Source organism: Plecotus auritus, assembly GCF_963455305.1.
Source record: "Plecotus auritus genome assembly, chromosome: 4".
NCBI classification, from domain to species: Eukaryota; Metazoa; Chordata; class Mammalia; order Chiroptera; family Vespertilionidae; genus Plecotus; species Plecotus auritus.
Window position 1 is genome coordinate 116,905,433 of NC_137775.1, and position 15,660 is coordinate 116,921,092.

General features: G+C 37.4%; 1 protein-coding gene across 1 annotated transcript in view; it reads left to right on the plus strand.

The window, feature by feature from the left end:
• CFTR (CF transmembrane conductance regulator) overlaps positions 1–15,660 on the plus strand; it is a gene marked incomplete at both ends in the record, with an annotated part of 212,507 nt that overhangs the window by 174,982 nt on the left and 21,865 nt on the right. Inside the window, one exon of the mRNA XM_080664132.1 lies at positions 6,515–6,670. Coding sequence (XP_080520258.1) covers positions 6,515–6,670 — 156 coding nt within the window. The remainder of the gene's footprint in view (positions 1–6,514; positions 6,671–15,660) is intronic.

Consider the following 15,660-nt stretch of genomic DNA (forward strand, 5'->3'; position numbering starts at 1 on the left):
TTTTATTGGAAAATAAATGGTAACAGATTATATCCTAAACTTACCATACTAGAAGACACACTTTAATTATTAAACTTTCTAAGGAAATACAGTATAAGGTTTATTAAGAAAAAGAAAGAGGGAAATAGTAAGAGGTCCAATATTTGAAAAGAGAAAAATTATCATTCCCATATATATTTTTATAATATCTAGTGAAATCATTGATATCAAACAACAAAAGCTACATATTGGTGTTGATTTTATTTGAAAATAATGCAATCCAGCTTTCTATCCCTTTTGTAAATCAAAAGAAACATGGGACAGGGGAATGCTTGCACTAAAGACCTGGAGTTGGAGGAAGGCTCACTCTTAATTAAGAAGCATAAAAATATTACACAGTGCTGTAGGAAAAGTACTCAAACAGAAGACATGAAAACATTTATTTATCTATCTATCATCTATCTATCTATCTATTTATTTTAATCCTGAGGATATTTTTCCATTGATTTTTTTAGAGAGAGTGGTAGGGAGAGGGAGAGACAGAGAGAAACATCAATGTGAGAGAGACACATCGATTGGTTGCCTCCTGCACACACCCTGACCAGGGCCTGGAACCCGCAACCAAGGTACGTGCCCTTGACCGGAATCAAACCTGGGACCCTTCAGTCTGCAGGCCAACACTCCATCCACTGAGTCAAACTGGCCAGGGCTTAATTGTTTCCTTTTGGTGACCATAACTATGCTAATTTGCTTGGATAAATTGTGACAGACTCTGTCAACTTAAATGGTCAACATACTCATTATTTAAACTATATCATTTTGCAGTAATAATCTTGAATATGTTTAGGTGGAAGTTATAGTCGAATAAAGCTCAGTTTCCCAGAGTCTATAATGTTTTGTGGATAGTTTCTGGAGGTGAGCAGTGGGGATGTCATTCAAGTTACAGCAGCATGATGTTAAACAGGAAAACTTAAGGAATTTCAGAGTCACACAATTTACTTTGCTTAAGTGATAAAATTCTGATTAACATTAATTCATTTAATATGGTCAAGTAAGCTGTGTGTCTAAGCAGAACATTCAGAGACTACAATACTTTTGGGTGCTTTGTATTTCATTACTCTTTTTTTAGTTAAATTTTCTATTGTTGACACGATTGCAGATGTCTCCTATTTGCCCCTCCTTTGCCAACTTCCACTAAGCCCCCCACCTCTTGGCCCTCACCACACTGTTGACAACCCAACTCCTCATGGTAAAGACTAGTTGCCTCTTAACATTGAAGTGATTGTTGTTCTTACAGTAAACCTACAGGTTGATATTTTAGTACAGTGTCAGATGAATGAACCAAAGAATTGCCTTTGTGGGTAGGCACTAACATTGAGTCACAGCAGTTGGAAATAACAATCAGTTTTGGTTTTTATGGTTTCACATTGATGTTTACCTATATTTAAGATCCTTTAGAGATTTCAAAGGATCAGACCACCAAGCCTCAGTGCATTTTATTGGAAAACTACTGAGAAGAAAATAAAAACATTGTAAATCAATGAAGTTTTATTAATTCTTTGTAATTTTTGTCTGCACTGTGCCAAAACTGCAAGAGAAAATGTGGGGGGGGGGGGGGGAATCCAAATATTATTCCATACCAAATCCAGATGTTTTGGAAGTCTGATATGAGGTTTACAGCTATTAAGATGGTTATTTTTAAAAGTCTTTTAACTTGTGCATGTTAATTTTTTTGTTTTTATTTGTTTCTATTACCTTTTAGAATTTCAAAAAGATATTGAAATCACTATTTTGAAGTCAGATAAAAAACAGAAAAATGGCAGACTGCAATATTTTTCTCTTTTAAAATAAGTGTGCATTTAGCACCCTACTGATTAGTTTCCAGATGGGGGGATATATATATATATATATATATTTGAACCTTATATTCTGGCATGCATAGTGATAATGTGAAATAAATGCTATCAAAGTAACTAGATTTTATTTAAACAAGATAGGAGCTGCACTAAAAAAGTTAAACTCTAAAGAATTTATTTTCAAAACCTATGCAAATCTCTAAGAAAAGAATAAAAATGAATTTTACTCCAGTGAAGGTGGGAAAAGTGAATTTTGAACCAACCTTACAAACCTGGGACAGCCCCAGTGCTGTGTGGGATCCTCTTCCCCTCTCTGTTGCTCTGGGTTGGGGGTTCCTGCATGAGGCTGAGACTCCTCGCTCCTGGAGGGAGGGGATTTTGCAGCTGAGAAATTTCTCCAGCTTCTTAGCCACTGCACCTGGTGTGGGGTCTTGCCCTTTGTGTGTTTCCACCCTTCTCACCAGTCTCTGTGTGGCTTCGTCTGTGAATCCATGGTTATAATATTTCAGTTCAGCTAGCCTTAGTTGGTGATTCAGGTTGCTCTATAATTTAGCTGTAAATCTGGCTTGGCTCTGGGAGCAGGGACGTATAGCTTTCATCTACTCTGCAGGCATCTTGGAGCATAAATTTTATTTTCAATGCATGAGAAATGTAGCAAATATTTTACAACTTTTACTTTAAAAAACCTATTTTTCTTTTCAATCTCAAGTTGTATTTATTTTTTTGTTTTTGTCTTTGTGTTGTTTTTTTCCCTAAATTTTAATATTCAAATCACCTTTCCCCAACTAGAATGTCTCTTCCTTTTTTCCTTTTCTTTTTTCTCTCAAAGTGCAGGCTGGGATTTTAATTTGGAGCCAGTTATTTCATGATAAACATATACTTATCAAAATGCCTCAGATGGTATATTGTATGTATCACAGTACTAGACAGTCCTCTGATTATGTAAATATTTAATAGTACTTCAAGATGGATTCTTTTGGATGAGCTTACCTGACTTCTCCATTAGTAGTTACTTCAAAATACTGAGTTTCCTGAAACAAAACAATATGAAGGGTTCAGAGCATAGCAGCATAAGCACCTAAATGCTTATTTAATTTGTGAAGCACATGGCATCTACTTTAGTTTTATTTATTTTTAAAATATATTTTTTATTGATTTCAAAGAAAAAGGGAGAGGGAGAGAGATAGAAACATCAATGATGAGAGAAAATCATTGATAGGCTGCCTCCTGCACACTCCCTACTGGGGATCGAGCCCACAACCCTGGGCATGTGCCCTTGACTGGAGTCGAACCTGGGACCTTCGGTCTGCAAACCAACACTCTATCCACTGAGCCAAACCAGCTAGGGCAACATGGCATCTGTCTTTATAAAAATTGGCATGAACCTTGGTCGGTGCGGCTCGGTTGGTTGAGCGTCGTCCTATGCACCAAAAGGTCACTGATTGGATTCCCAGTCAAGGCACATGCCTAGATTGAGGGTTCAGTCCCCAGTTGAGGTGTGCATGGGTGGCAACTGATTGATGTTTCTCTCTCACATTGATGTTCTTCTCTCCCCGTTTCCCTCCTTATCTCTAAAAATCAATGAAAACATATATATTTTTTAATTGGTGTGAAATAGTAGCTGAATCATTCAGTAGCTTATAATACTGAGTTTATGAGGAGCATATTTTCAAGAACTTATTATATTAAGAAATATGTTATTAATAAACAGATAAGGGGTACAGTTACTATCATGTTTAGGGTCTAAATTTTATTTGATTTGGCATCTTGATTTCTGGAGAGCACCAGGAGATGAAAAATAATTACAGCAGGTTTCAATCTGTTGCAGTATTAAAATGGTGACTCAGTTACTCTGAAAAGAAGGTGCTGAGACTGTTCTATTCAAGATACAATGTACTTACAACTAGCACCAAACCTAACACTGTTTAACTCTCCACATAATAGTTTGATTTATCTTGATCCAAAATTCTCAGAGAGGAGGTGCATTGAAGTTACTAGAAAACATTGACTTGAAATTAGGATAGATCTTAAAAGCTTGTTTGTGGGAAGTACTCTGGCTTATTCAACAGGTCACTGAGAAGCCTGACAAAACAAATCCCGGAAAAGAATCAGTAAGTGCCAATTATATAAATAACAAGAAGACTTTGTTAGGTACAAACCAGTAAGATTCCTTGGTGTTGAATGAAAAACATGTCAAACATACTGTAATACAAGCTGTTCAATAATATAAGGAAGCCAGAGCAAAAGCTAAATATTTTAAAGATAAACAAAAGGTTAATAAATGGCCTATGAATCTAGTCTCATCCCAACATAAAAACTGAGTTCTCTAAAAATCAGTATTTGCTTTTTAAGGAAAGGGAACATGTCATTTATCCTAGTCCTTAGAAGCCTGACCAATGATTTGGGGCCTGGACCTCAAGGCATTTTTTTATCAAAAATTCTTGATATGACCTTAGAGGAAATTACTTCCTCCTATTGAATTTTCCTTCTCTCTATACCTCACCTATATAGGGCATATTCAGATTGCTTATACAAAGCTTTACTGTTGTGTTCAATAATCATGACATATGGTGAATGGGTTTGTACAACATGGGGTGATTCAAATATGAAAGTTGCATATGGAATTTCACAAGATTTTTAAATTGATCATTGATCTAGAAATTGACCAAATTAACAAAATCCACTTGTTTGTTAGATCAACTAAGTAAGTTTATTCATTCATCTGCCTTTCCCTCCCTCCATCTCTACTTCCCTTTCTTCCACCCTTCTTTCCATCCATCCATCCATCCATCCATCCATCCATCCATCCATACATTCATCCTTCTATCTGCCTGTCCCTCAGTCAATCCAAACAAGTATTTATTGAGTACTTTATATGGGCCAACCATTGTACCAGGTGCTTAGAATTCAAAGGGATACAAGATAGAATGCTGTGCACTTGAAGAATTTATATTCTTGGAGTTAACATAAGCAATAATCAAAGAATAAATAATATAACTACTGATTGTGATTAGTTGTATGAAGAACCTCAAAGGACTGTTGTGTATAACATTTGGTTTATCTGATTTTCTCAGTTATCTCAGAGAACATACTTTTTTTAACTTTAAATTTTTATTTTTCAATTTGAGTTGGCATGCAATATATTAGTTTCAGGTGTACAACCCAGTGATTACACATTATATAACTAAATAAGTGATCTGTCTGGTAAATCTAGTACCCATCTGATACCATACATATTTATTACAATGTTATTGACTATATTCCCTATGCTGTGCTTTACATCCCTGTGACTATTCTTTAACTACCAACTTGTACTTCTTAATCCATTCACCATTTTTTCCCCTCCCCAACTTCCCTTTCATCAAAATGGAAAACATACATTTTTAAAGGTCTCATTATAGAGCTCTTATGAAAGAAAGACAATTGTGTTATTGTTTATTTACCAGTTTATCCCAAAGGCCTAGTTTATTATCAGGTTCCTAATAAGTGATTAATAAGTTATTATTATTATTATTAAAGGTTATTGTATGCGCTAAAGCATTTATTGTGTCTGTGAACTGATTCTGGTTTACAAACTGTTACTAGTCTGTGATAAGTATAGAAAGTAAGACTAAGCATTTAGAAATTCATTTTTATTATTGGATTTTTAAAGTACTGATGTGCAGTGGGTTAGAAACTAAAAACATAGGACAAAATGTGACTGTCCTTTACCATACATAATGTGAAAGTCACTACTCTGAAGGACCATTTGCTCAGTTCTACTATAAAAATGGCTGAGTGATTAAAAAAAAAAAGGAATAATGTTAAAGGGAAGGAAATGAACATCATTTCAGTGCCACTAAATGTTGGGCAGTTTATTCATTAAATAAGTGCAGGAATATTTGATCTCACTCAAAGCACCTTCCTCCAAGTGCTGGATCTGAGTTGACATTAGAGCACAGAGTTGGGCTAAGTTCCTGCAGCGCCTGCTCGCCCCTTGCTATGCATGCTATGCTCTCATGGTCTTCAGTAACAAGAATGGTTTTTACTTTTCTTTAGTATATTTTTTGCTTCCCAAATCCTCTTCTTGTCAATCAGGATGTATGTAAGAATTTGATTTGACAGCTGCCCAAGTGCTTATTCAGGGGGGTTGCAAGGCCCAACCTGCCTTCTCCGGGATTGTGTAGCGCACTGAACTTGGTCTTGTTTATTGTTAGGCCTGAACTTGATGCTTGCTTATTTATAAAGGACAGTATCTACTAGTAAGTATCAGGACTGTTTCAGATTCATTCATTTTCACGTTTGTGTTTATGTTTGTAACTGGATCAAACTATAGGTCTCTGCTTCTGGCTTAAGCCCACCCTCAGAAATGATGTGCATTCAGACACTGTATCTTTGCTTTTCATTGATGGAAAATGGGCATTTTCAACCTTTTTGCCATTACCAAAGTCATGGATAAAGGAAGCCAGCATCAGGGATCCAATTCCTTATGGCCAGTTTTGGTACTTAGTTCCAGATCAATATTGGTCGTAATTGGGAGTACAAAAAAAGGTTCGAATAAATAAGTGAAAATCTTTCCCTGGTGATTATTTAAAAATAAACAGTTCCTATGGTTTTTTTATTGAAGTATATTACCAGTTTACATTTATGGTAGGGTATCTGTATGTCACAGGAGTAATGCCATGGCTCTTATATTCTAGGTGGGCCTCTTGGGAAGAACTGGATCAGGGAAGAGTACTTTGTTATTGGCTTTTTTGAGACTGCTGAAGACCGAAGGAGAAATCCAAATAGATGGTGTGTCTTGGGATTCAATAACTTTGCAACAGTGGAGAAAAGCCTTTGGAGTTATGCCACAGGTAAGCTAAAAAAAAAAATGGGAAAAAATAAATATAATTTTACCATTATTTGATGTATACACTCAAGAAATTCATATTTCCTTGCAAAATGTATCTCTGTATATAAAAGCCAGGTGACCAGAATGCCAGAATGATGGGAACGACCTGTCGCTATGACGCGCACTGCGGTGGCCAACTGGCCCAATTGGGGCCCCGATTGGCCCCCTCCTCAACCTCCCGCAGCCCCTTCCCCTGTGGCCTGGTCCCCAATCAGCCCCCCCACCCTGATAGGAGGCGTGGCCAGCTGGCCAACCTCACACAGCCCCCGCACTGGTTCCACCCCCGATCAGCCCCCCCATCAGGGGCGGGGCCAGCCAGCCTCCCGTGGCCCCTCCCCCCCACCGGCTGGACCCCACCTGTACATGAATTTGTGCACCGGGCCTCTAGTTTGTTATATATTTCTGTCCATTTTGTGCAATGCAGTCTTTTCATTAGGAGAAGAACATCTCTAAAAGTTCAGAATTCTCTGACATCCAGTTATTGAAATATGGATAGTTTTGCTAGCCTATCCCAGAAGACATCATCTGTAGGAAGAGCCTGGGGCTTTTGTCCTGCTGCAGTGGCCTGAGAGCCAAGTTAGCAGCCACAGCAGACTGAGAGATGCTTTGTGAGATATGAAAGATGCTGCTGACATTACAGACACTTGGAAGCATGAGGTAGTGCAATTGAAAATGAGAAGTGTAATGATTGTATTTTTGTTCTTTGGATAAGAATGACCATGTCAGATTAATCTGTAGCTATTTATTTTAAGAAAGTTATATATATATATATATATATATATATATATATATATATATATATATTTTTTTTTTTTTTTTTTTTTTTTTTTTTTTTTTCTGAGAGAAAGGGGAGGAGGGTCAGAAGACAGTGATGGGATGGATATGGGTAGAAACTACTCTAAGAGAAGCTGAGATTTAGGAACTCAGCTTTTTGCCTGGTTCTGGCTCTGCCTACATGAGCCTCTGGGTTGCAAGTTTGTTTGTTTCTTTCACTGAATGTATTGGGGTAACATTGGTTCATAAAACCATAAAGGTTTCAGTGTACAACTCAATAAAACATCATCTGTACACTGCATCAGGTGCCCATCACCCCAAGCAAAGTCTTTTTCCATCCCCATTGCCCCCTCCCCTGCCCACCTTTACTTATCCTCCACACCCCCCCCCCCATCTCTTCCCTCTGGCTATCACCACACTGCTGTCAGTGTCCATGTGTGATGTGTATACGTTTTTTGGCTAATCCCTTCCCCTTCTTTTTCTTAATGTCACTCTTTGATTTGGGTCACACACAGTATCTCTAGCCTCACTGGCTTAGTACCACTCTGTTTTATTGCAAAAGGACTTCTTACATATGAGAAAAATAGCAATAGTTCCATTCTAAAATGATCCAAATGGAAACCAATGGATGTCTTTAATGTGAGCAGATCTGAGAAGCATGTGCTGCATATCTACTAGTATTTGCTCTCATCTCTATGGATATAGTCACTGTTTCAATGATCATTTTGCCCTCTTTGTATTAATGGGCACTGAACCCACTTCACTACCATGGTGCTCACAATTATCTACTTTTATCACAAAATTAAAATGCTAGGAACATCTCCCAGGAGAGTGACTATAAATCTACCTTGAGAAAAAAGCTTGTATTTTTTAGATTATTTAGTGTAACATTTGCTCCTGTCAACTAATGAGGCACTAAATATTGTAACTGCTAGAATGATGCTTTTCATTCATTTGTCTAGACTTTGCCATGTTGCCAGAAGCTTAATCCTGGTTGAACTTTAAAAAACAATATTGTTTCTTCAGAAAGAAAAAAAGGGATTGTCAAGTGATCTAAAGATAAACAGTGGGAATACAAGTATCCCGAGGTGATAGCATTAGGCAAATGGCAATGTGGAAGAACACAGAATAGAATTTGGTTGTCTGAGAAGAGTTGCTGTTCAGTTGACGCTAATTATTCTGATTCCATTTTAAACTACAATAATGACAGTTTGTTTCCTTGTTGTTCTTATTCACAAAAACCTGCCCATTAGAATAAGCAGCGTCCTAAAAAATAATTTCAGTTTCACTGGGAATCCTTTTGTTTATCTGCCATGTGATAGAGAGGTTTTTGTTTTATCGTCTGTTTTTTTAGGAACCTAGATATGCAGGAACCTGAATATGCAAGACCTGGAGAAAAATCAAGTGGGCCAGAGTTGTGAAAATTCTTTATCTTACCTTTCTGCTAAAGTGAATCTTCCAAACACTGTTATTTCATTTTCTCTCTTCTATGCCTTCAAGCTTTTTACAAACTAAACAAGAAATACTTTGAGATATGCCTTTAAAAATGTGTGATTGTGCTCATAGAATTGCTTCTCATTGCACATGTTTATGACCCTAGTTTCTGGGACTGTTTCTGAGTGTCACAAGGATGTCTATAGACAGAATGTACTATTTCCTCTACATTGACATCTTGAGAAAAGTGAATATCCAAGAAATAGAGAAAAAGGGCAAACTCTTCACACCTTTTGAACTTCCATACCAAGAGATGCTTTTACTGAAAGTTCAAATTACATAATTTTTGTCCCTTTCCTGGAGTTTGACCTTAAAAAAGAAAAAAGAAGGAAGAAAAGGGAATTTAAAATCCTACAAAAACTTTTTTTTATATTTTCTATCTTTTTCTTCCTTTCATCTTTCTGATCTGGCAAGGGCATAGATCTCTGACATTGAGACATCAGAGATCTCTGGGTCAATTAGTCACTTGTTTTCATACACAAGAAAACATTGAACAAGAAAATTTTGAACAAGAAACGTTCCTTTTCCTTCAGTGATCCCGAATCCTGTGGAATCACAAGATGCCATTCGTTTAGGCAAGTTCGTGCAATTGTGTTTTGGCTTTTTTCTCCCTTTTTCAAGAACCTCATGTAGCTAGAAAATATGCAAGAAAGTAATCTTGGGGCATGCAGCGAGGCCAGGAATTAGGGGATTGTGTATTTTTTAAGGTGGAGCCTTCTTTAATTTGTTCTATTTTGCCTGTGAGCTCTGAGGGCATAGATAGTAAGACCTAGAGTCAGAGCCCAATGGGCTTAGGCAATTTGAACACTGAGACTTGTTCATTAACCTTAAGCCTTAATTAAGCCCTTAATTCATGAAAAACAGAGAAATAACTTTAAAATGTATTTTCAAAGCTTCAGGTATAAGTTTGAAAGGCTGCAAAGCTATTCTGCGGGAATGACAGGCCTCTTCTTGCAATGAGACTTTGATCTGAAACTGGTCCACGGCCACACACGACTGCCACTACAGAGTGGGAACATCGTTTGCTGTGAGAGACATTACTTAGGCCCAAAACATATATCTATCGATCTGAACAATGCAGTTGGGAGCACAGCAGTTCTCATTCAGTTTAACAATAATTCACAATTTAATAATTAGTTACTGAGCTCTTTCTACATGCTTAAGTCACAGTAATTATTATAGATTCAATAGTTACAGTATATTAGTGGTATTGAGCTCCCCATTCAACCTATGAACTTCCATTGAGAGACTCAAAAGTATACTCATTGCCATAAGTCAGGGATCAAAGGAAAAAAAACAAAAATGATAAATTAAACATAGGTGATTATATAGAGTTAGGGTCCCGGCACAGACTAGTCAAGGATGCTGTGGGCAAGTAGGAGAGAGAATCCAGCCCCACCACATTACTGTATCCTTCCTTCTTTTCTATTTCCACTGCTGTGTTTTTCTTCTAATCTCATTCACATCTCTCCAACATATGTTGCACACACATTAAGCTTTTTAAAGCAGCATTCCAATTTTGTAATTTGCCTTTTAGGGAACTTCTTCCCTTCACTGAATAGGTCCAGATTCTTCCATTTGTGGTTAGAACCCTACCTCAACCCAACCTTTCCAGACAGATCCACCCCTCCTCATACCTGGACACTTTATGTTTCATTCCAGCGGGACTTACTGTTCCATGAAACCCGACTTTTCTCTCTCATTTCCTCTGTTCATGCACTTTCTCCCTCTGAGACGATCTTTCTTCACCATAGTCACTTTGCCATCACAAATGTTAAACTCTGGGATCTAGAACTGTGTTTATGGCACAGTTCTCTGTGTATTTGTTCAATTTTCACTCAGTATTGTAAACACTTTGTGGACATTTTAGTTAAGGAAGCAGGATTTAAACACAAAATCATCACCAATCAGAGAAGACTAGCACAAATGCTAAATAAAACAGATTTTTTTACCTTACTAATTTTTCTCTCTCAATATGGCATATAACACAATAGCTTGCATAGTAGGAATTCAATATACATTGTTTGTGCTGAGTCACTAAATGCTTGATCTCTTTTACAAGAGACTGTGGTTCTATTAGTATCTGGATTCTACTAGCTGTATAATTTTAGGCAAGTCATTTCATTTCTCTGAGCCTCAGTTTAATTGTCTATAAAATGGATATATTGATAGTAACTCCTTCATTGGGTTTTTGTGAGGATTAAATGAGTTCAAATACTTAGTCTACTCCCTGGCACGTAGTAAATACAATACACTGGATTGTCGTTTGTTACCATTTATAGTTCCTTAAGGACAAGGGATCGTGTTCTCCTCATCTTTGTATCGAATTGGAGGTATATGCTGTAGGAATTAATCAGAGGTAATTATATATAGTCATGGGTCCAGGCACAGACTAGTCATGGGTGTTGTGGCAAGTAGGAGAGAGAATCCAGCCCCACCACATTACTGTATCCTTAAGGTGATAATTAAAGTGGGCCGTAAAGTGTGTAGGTTTTAGAAAGGTTCTGGGCAGGGAGTTGTGGAGAGCATATTCCAGGATCCCAGGCAGGGATATTATGAACAAGTGCAGAGATTGGAATTAGAAAAAGTTGGGGGGCAAAGGGCAAAGGAGGCCATGTGTTAGAGAGTATTTGGAAAGAGGGAAAGACTTGGCAAGTGAGGAATACATTAACTCTTGAGCTAGGAAGTGGTGGTGAGAGGGTGTTAGTAGGGTAGGCTGCTGCCCGCAGCGTGTGGACCATGGACTTTAGGGAAGCAGAATCAGGAGCAGAGCAATGGGCTGAGAAACTTGCCAGCTGTACTGTAAGAAGGTAATGAGGACAATGAGAGTAGAGTCCCAGATTCAAGAAAAAAAGAGAAAATAAATGGTATGGTCATCAGTGCAATACAATCTTAGTATTTCTAAGCCTAAAAATTTGATGTCTTTGATAATTTGGTCCAATCTAGGAAACATTTTTATGCTATATCTGAAAAAGTATATACTGAAAAATTGGCTATAAAGGGTTTTAATGCATTAAATGACTTTACAGGAAGCAATAATTTGAACATCTTAAATGTAAACATATACATACAAATAAATGGTATATACATTAACCTTATAAAATTATCTATTTGTTATAAACCTTAAACATTTTTTTAAATCCCCACCTGAGGATATTTTTCCATTGATTTTTAGAGAGAGTGGAAGAGACAGGGAAAGACAGAGAGAAATATCCATGTGAGAGAAACACATCAACTGGTTGCCTCTTGCACACGCCCTGACCAGGGCCTGGGCCAGGGAGGAGCCCAAAACCAAGGTACATGCCCTTGACCTGAATCAAACCCAGGACCCTTCAGTCTGCAGGCCGATGCTCTATCCACTGAGCCAAACAGGCTATGGCAACCTTAAACATTTTTTACTGTTCTTGTTAATAGATGTACTTAAAAACAAGGCAACACTTACTTTTAAACATTCTATAATTCAATCTCACATTCTTGATTTGTTTAAATAGGATGGATTTTTATTTTACAGATTCAACTTATAATAAAATTTTGCAGACATTGCCAAAAGACAACAAGAATAAACTATGTGTTTTGCATATTCACAACTGTAAACTTACTTTTGCCCCACCCTGTATATATTCTGAGCCAAAACAAAAAAAAAAAAGCACTATATCCTTGCCCTGGCCAGTGTGGCTCAGTTGTTTGGGCTATGTCTCATGCACTGAAAAGTTGCTGGTTCAATCCTGGTTAGGGCACATGCCCAGGTTGTGGACTTTATCCATGGTAGGGGGCATGCAGGAGGCAATCAACGTTTCACTCTCACATCAATATTTCTCTCTCTCTCTCTCTCTCTCTCTCTCCTTTTCCCTCTCTCTCCCCTCTTCCTTCCTCTCTCTCTAAAAATCAATGAAAAATTTCTTTTTAAAAAAAAAAAAAAAGCAGTATATCTTTGAGGATAGGAGTCATTTCTCTGACTCATTTAATTTATTCTACATTCAGGAATCAGAATCCACATTGCTTTTTTGTTTTTCACTTGATATCCAATACTGAAGCATCTATTGCAGTGATTTACCAGCAACTCCGAGCACTCCACGTAGGCTTGGCTGTCTCCACTGCGCTGAGGAGTCAGCTTCAGGAAAGAAATTAGTTAGGCAATGAACATTGGTGCTCTCTTTATTTTTTCCTTGAGTCCCAAGAATTACTCTTTATACGTTATATCCAGGACATTGAATAAATATCAAATATTTGTACATCTTAATTTTCCTATGGTGAACAGTTTCCTAAAAGAGAGAGAGAGGATCGTTGTGACTCATAACTTCAGGGACATATTTTGTTGTAAAATCAGCCTGACAGTGTCCCCTTGGCCAAGCCACATGACTTCTCAGGGTCTTGGCTAGTTCGTTTGTAAGTCAGGGAAAAGATGTAGGTGACCTCTCAGCTTTAGAGATGAGTTTGTAGAAACTTCAAACAGTTTAGAAAACAGAACTAAAACACCTACTGCCACCCTGAAAGCAAGAAAGTGCCAGATACTGCTTGTAAGACAGCAATGAAATGTTTGAATAATTGTATGAAATTGAATTTTAACTGAATCAGTTCATTCAGTTAAATTTTCTTTAAAAGTAAAGCATTACTTTAATGCTAGACAATAAACTGTAAACAAAAGACTTACAGAATTTCTGAATGGTATTAAATCCACTACATCTAAAACTTTTGAATGTCTAATTTTAATAAACAGCTTTCTTCCTTCATAATTTTGAATGTATATCTATTTGAAATAAATTATTATAAATGGCTATACATTTGATAAATATTATATGTAAATTATTAGGCCATTAGAAAAGCTAGGCATACTATTTCTCAAGCAATTACATAGAGATATTAAAGTTTTGATGGGTTGTTAGTATCATCTCTTTAAAGACTATGAGTTTTAGTACTTATTCTTACCAAAAGAATAAAAATAGTATGTGCTGAACTCTGACTATCTATATATGTAAAAGGCTAATATGCAAAGTGTTCCCTCAGGAGTTCGACCGGGAGTTCACTTGCTCGCTCTGACATGTGCTGACCACCAGGGGGTGGTGCCAAGTGAAGGAAGGCCCCAGACAGCAGCCAGAAGGCCCCAATAGGTCCTGATCGCCGGCCAGGCCTAGGGACCCTACCCATGCATGAATTTCCTGCACCAGGCCTCTAGTATTTTTATATTTTTACTTTTATCTTGAAAGCAGCCTATTTATTTATTCAGGAAACATTTATTGAGCATATACTATGTACAAAGCCTTTGAGTTAATGACAGGGTATACAGCAAAGTTAATGGGGTGGAAGAGATGAACATTACAAAAATGATTACAAATGCATATGTGTAATTTAATGCTCACTGAGTATGTGGCTGGAGTGAAAAGGGGCAGGGTGGGGAGAAGATCACTAAATGGCCAGAAGAAATAGAAGGGGCTAAATTTTGTAGGGCCTGTCGACCATCTTAAAGATTTTACATTTTCCCTGAGTGCAATGGAAAACCACTGAAGGCTTTTCAAAAGGCTGATGACATAATCCAATGTATACTTATAGCAGCTGCTTTGGTCATTAAATGAGAGTGAACTGGGAAGGAAGGCAAGAGTGAAAGGAAAGAGATCAAGTAGGAGGTTCTTGCGTGTTCCAGAAAAGGGTCTTGATGGCTTGAACTATACAGTAGCAGTAGAGATAAAAAAAATAAATGGATTTAAGATATATTTTGGGAAACCAATTCACAGGTCTGATGATTGATTCCATTTGGGAAGATTAGTGAAAAAGATAAGTCTTTGATGATTCCCAAGTTTCTGCATTGAGGAAATGAAGGTGCTTTGTATTGAAATGGAAACCTAGAGGTAGAGTAGATTTGAGAATAAAGATGGCATTTTCCATTTTACAGTGAGAATACTGAGGCTCAAAGTACATGGGTTCTTATTTATAGATATATCCACCAGGTCAGAGCTACATTACTATACCATCTTTGCAAACTACATTACTTTTAATAACTTCTGTGTTTGGTTTGATGTTGATACCTTTGGCCTCCACCCATGGTTGTCCAGAGTAATGGCACTATTCCATATGTCTGCAGTAAAAAGCTCTATTGTCTTTTTCCATTGGATATGTAAGTCCTCTTGCAACTTACAAGGACACTGTAGCCCATATAAACCCTTCAACTCAGATCCTGTATAGGAAGAGGAAGCTAACCTCCCCACTGTGCAGGACCTGAGCTGTGGCCAGGGGCATGGATGGCAGTGCTGTAATCAAGACTATGCTACTCAGTGCTGTTGGGATCCTGCCCAATCTTTAATCTTTTCCTGGAAAAATTGGTCCCCATAAAACTTGAGGTATTTTGCTCTGGTGGTGAGGAGCACAGGTTTGAAGACAAACACTCTTGGGTCCTGCTAGCTAAGTGACGTGGAAAAGTCACTTCAATTTTCTCTGCTGTGATTTCTTCATGTGCAATAATAGGATCTATCATTAGGCTGATCTGAAGATAAAGAGATACCACATGTAAAGAGCTTTACCTGGCACCCAGTAAGCCTGCCATAAGCCAGAGCTCTGTTTTCCAACCACTTAGTTCCCAGTGAAGATAACTTTTCTGATGCTTGGTAACCCCCATGGTTGTTATTTCCCATAGAAAAATGTAAAAAATAGTAAATGGCAAAATTCCATTGGCAAGTCTTTGAACTTTAGATA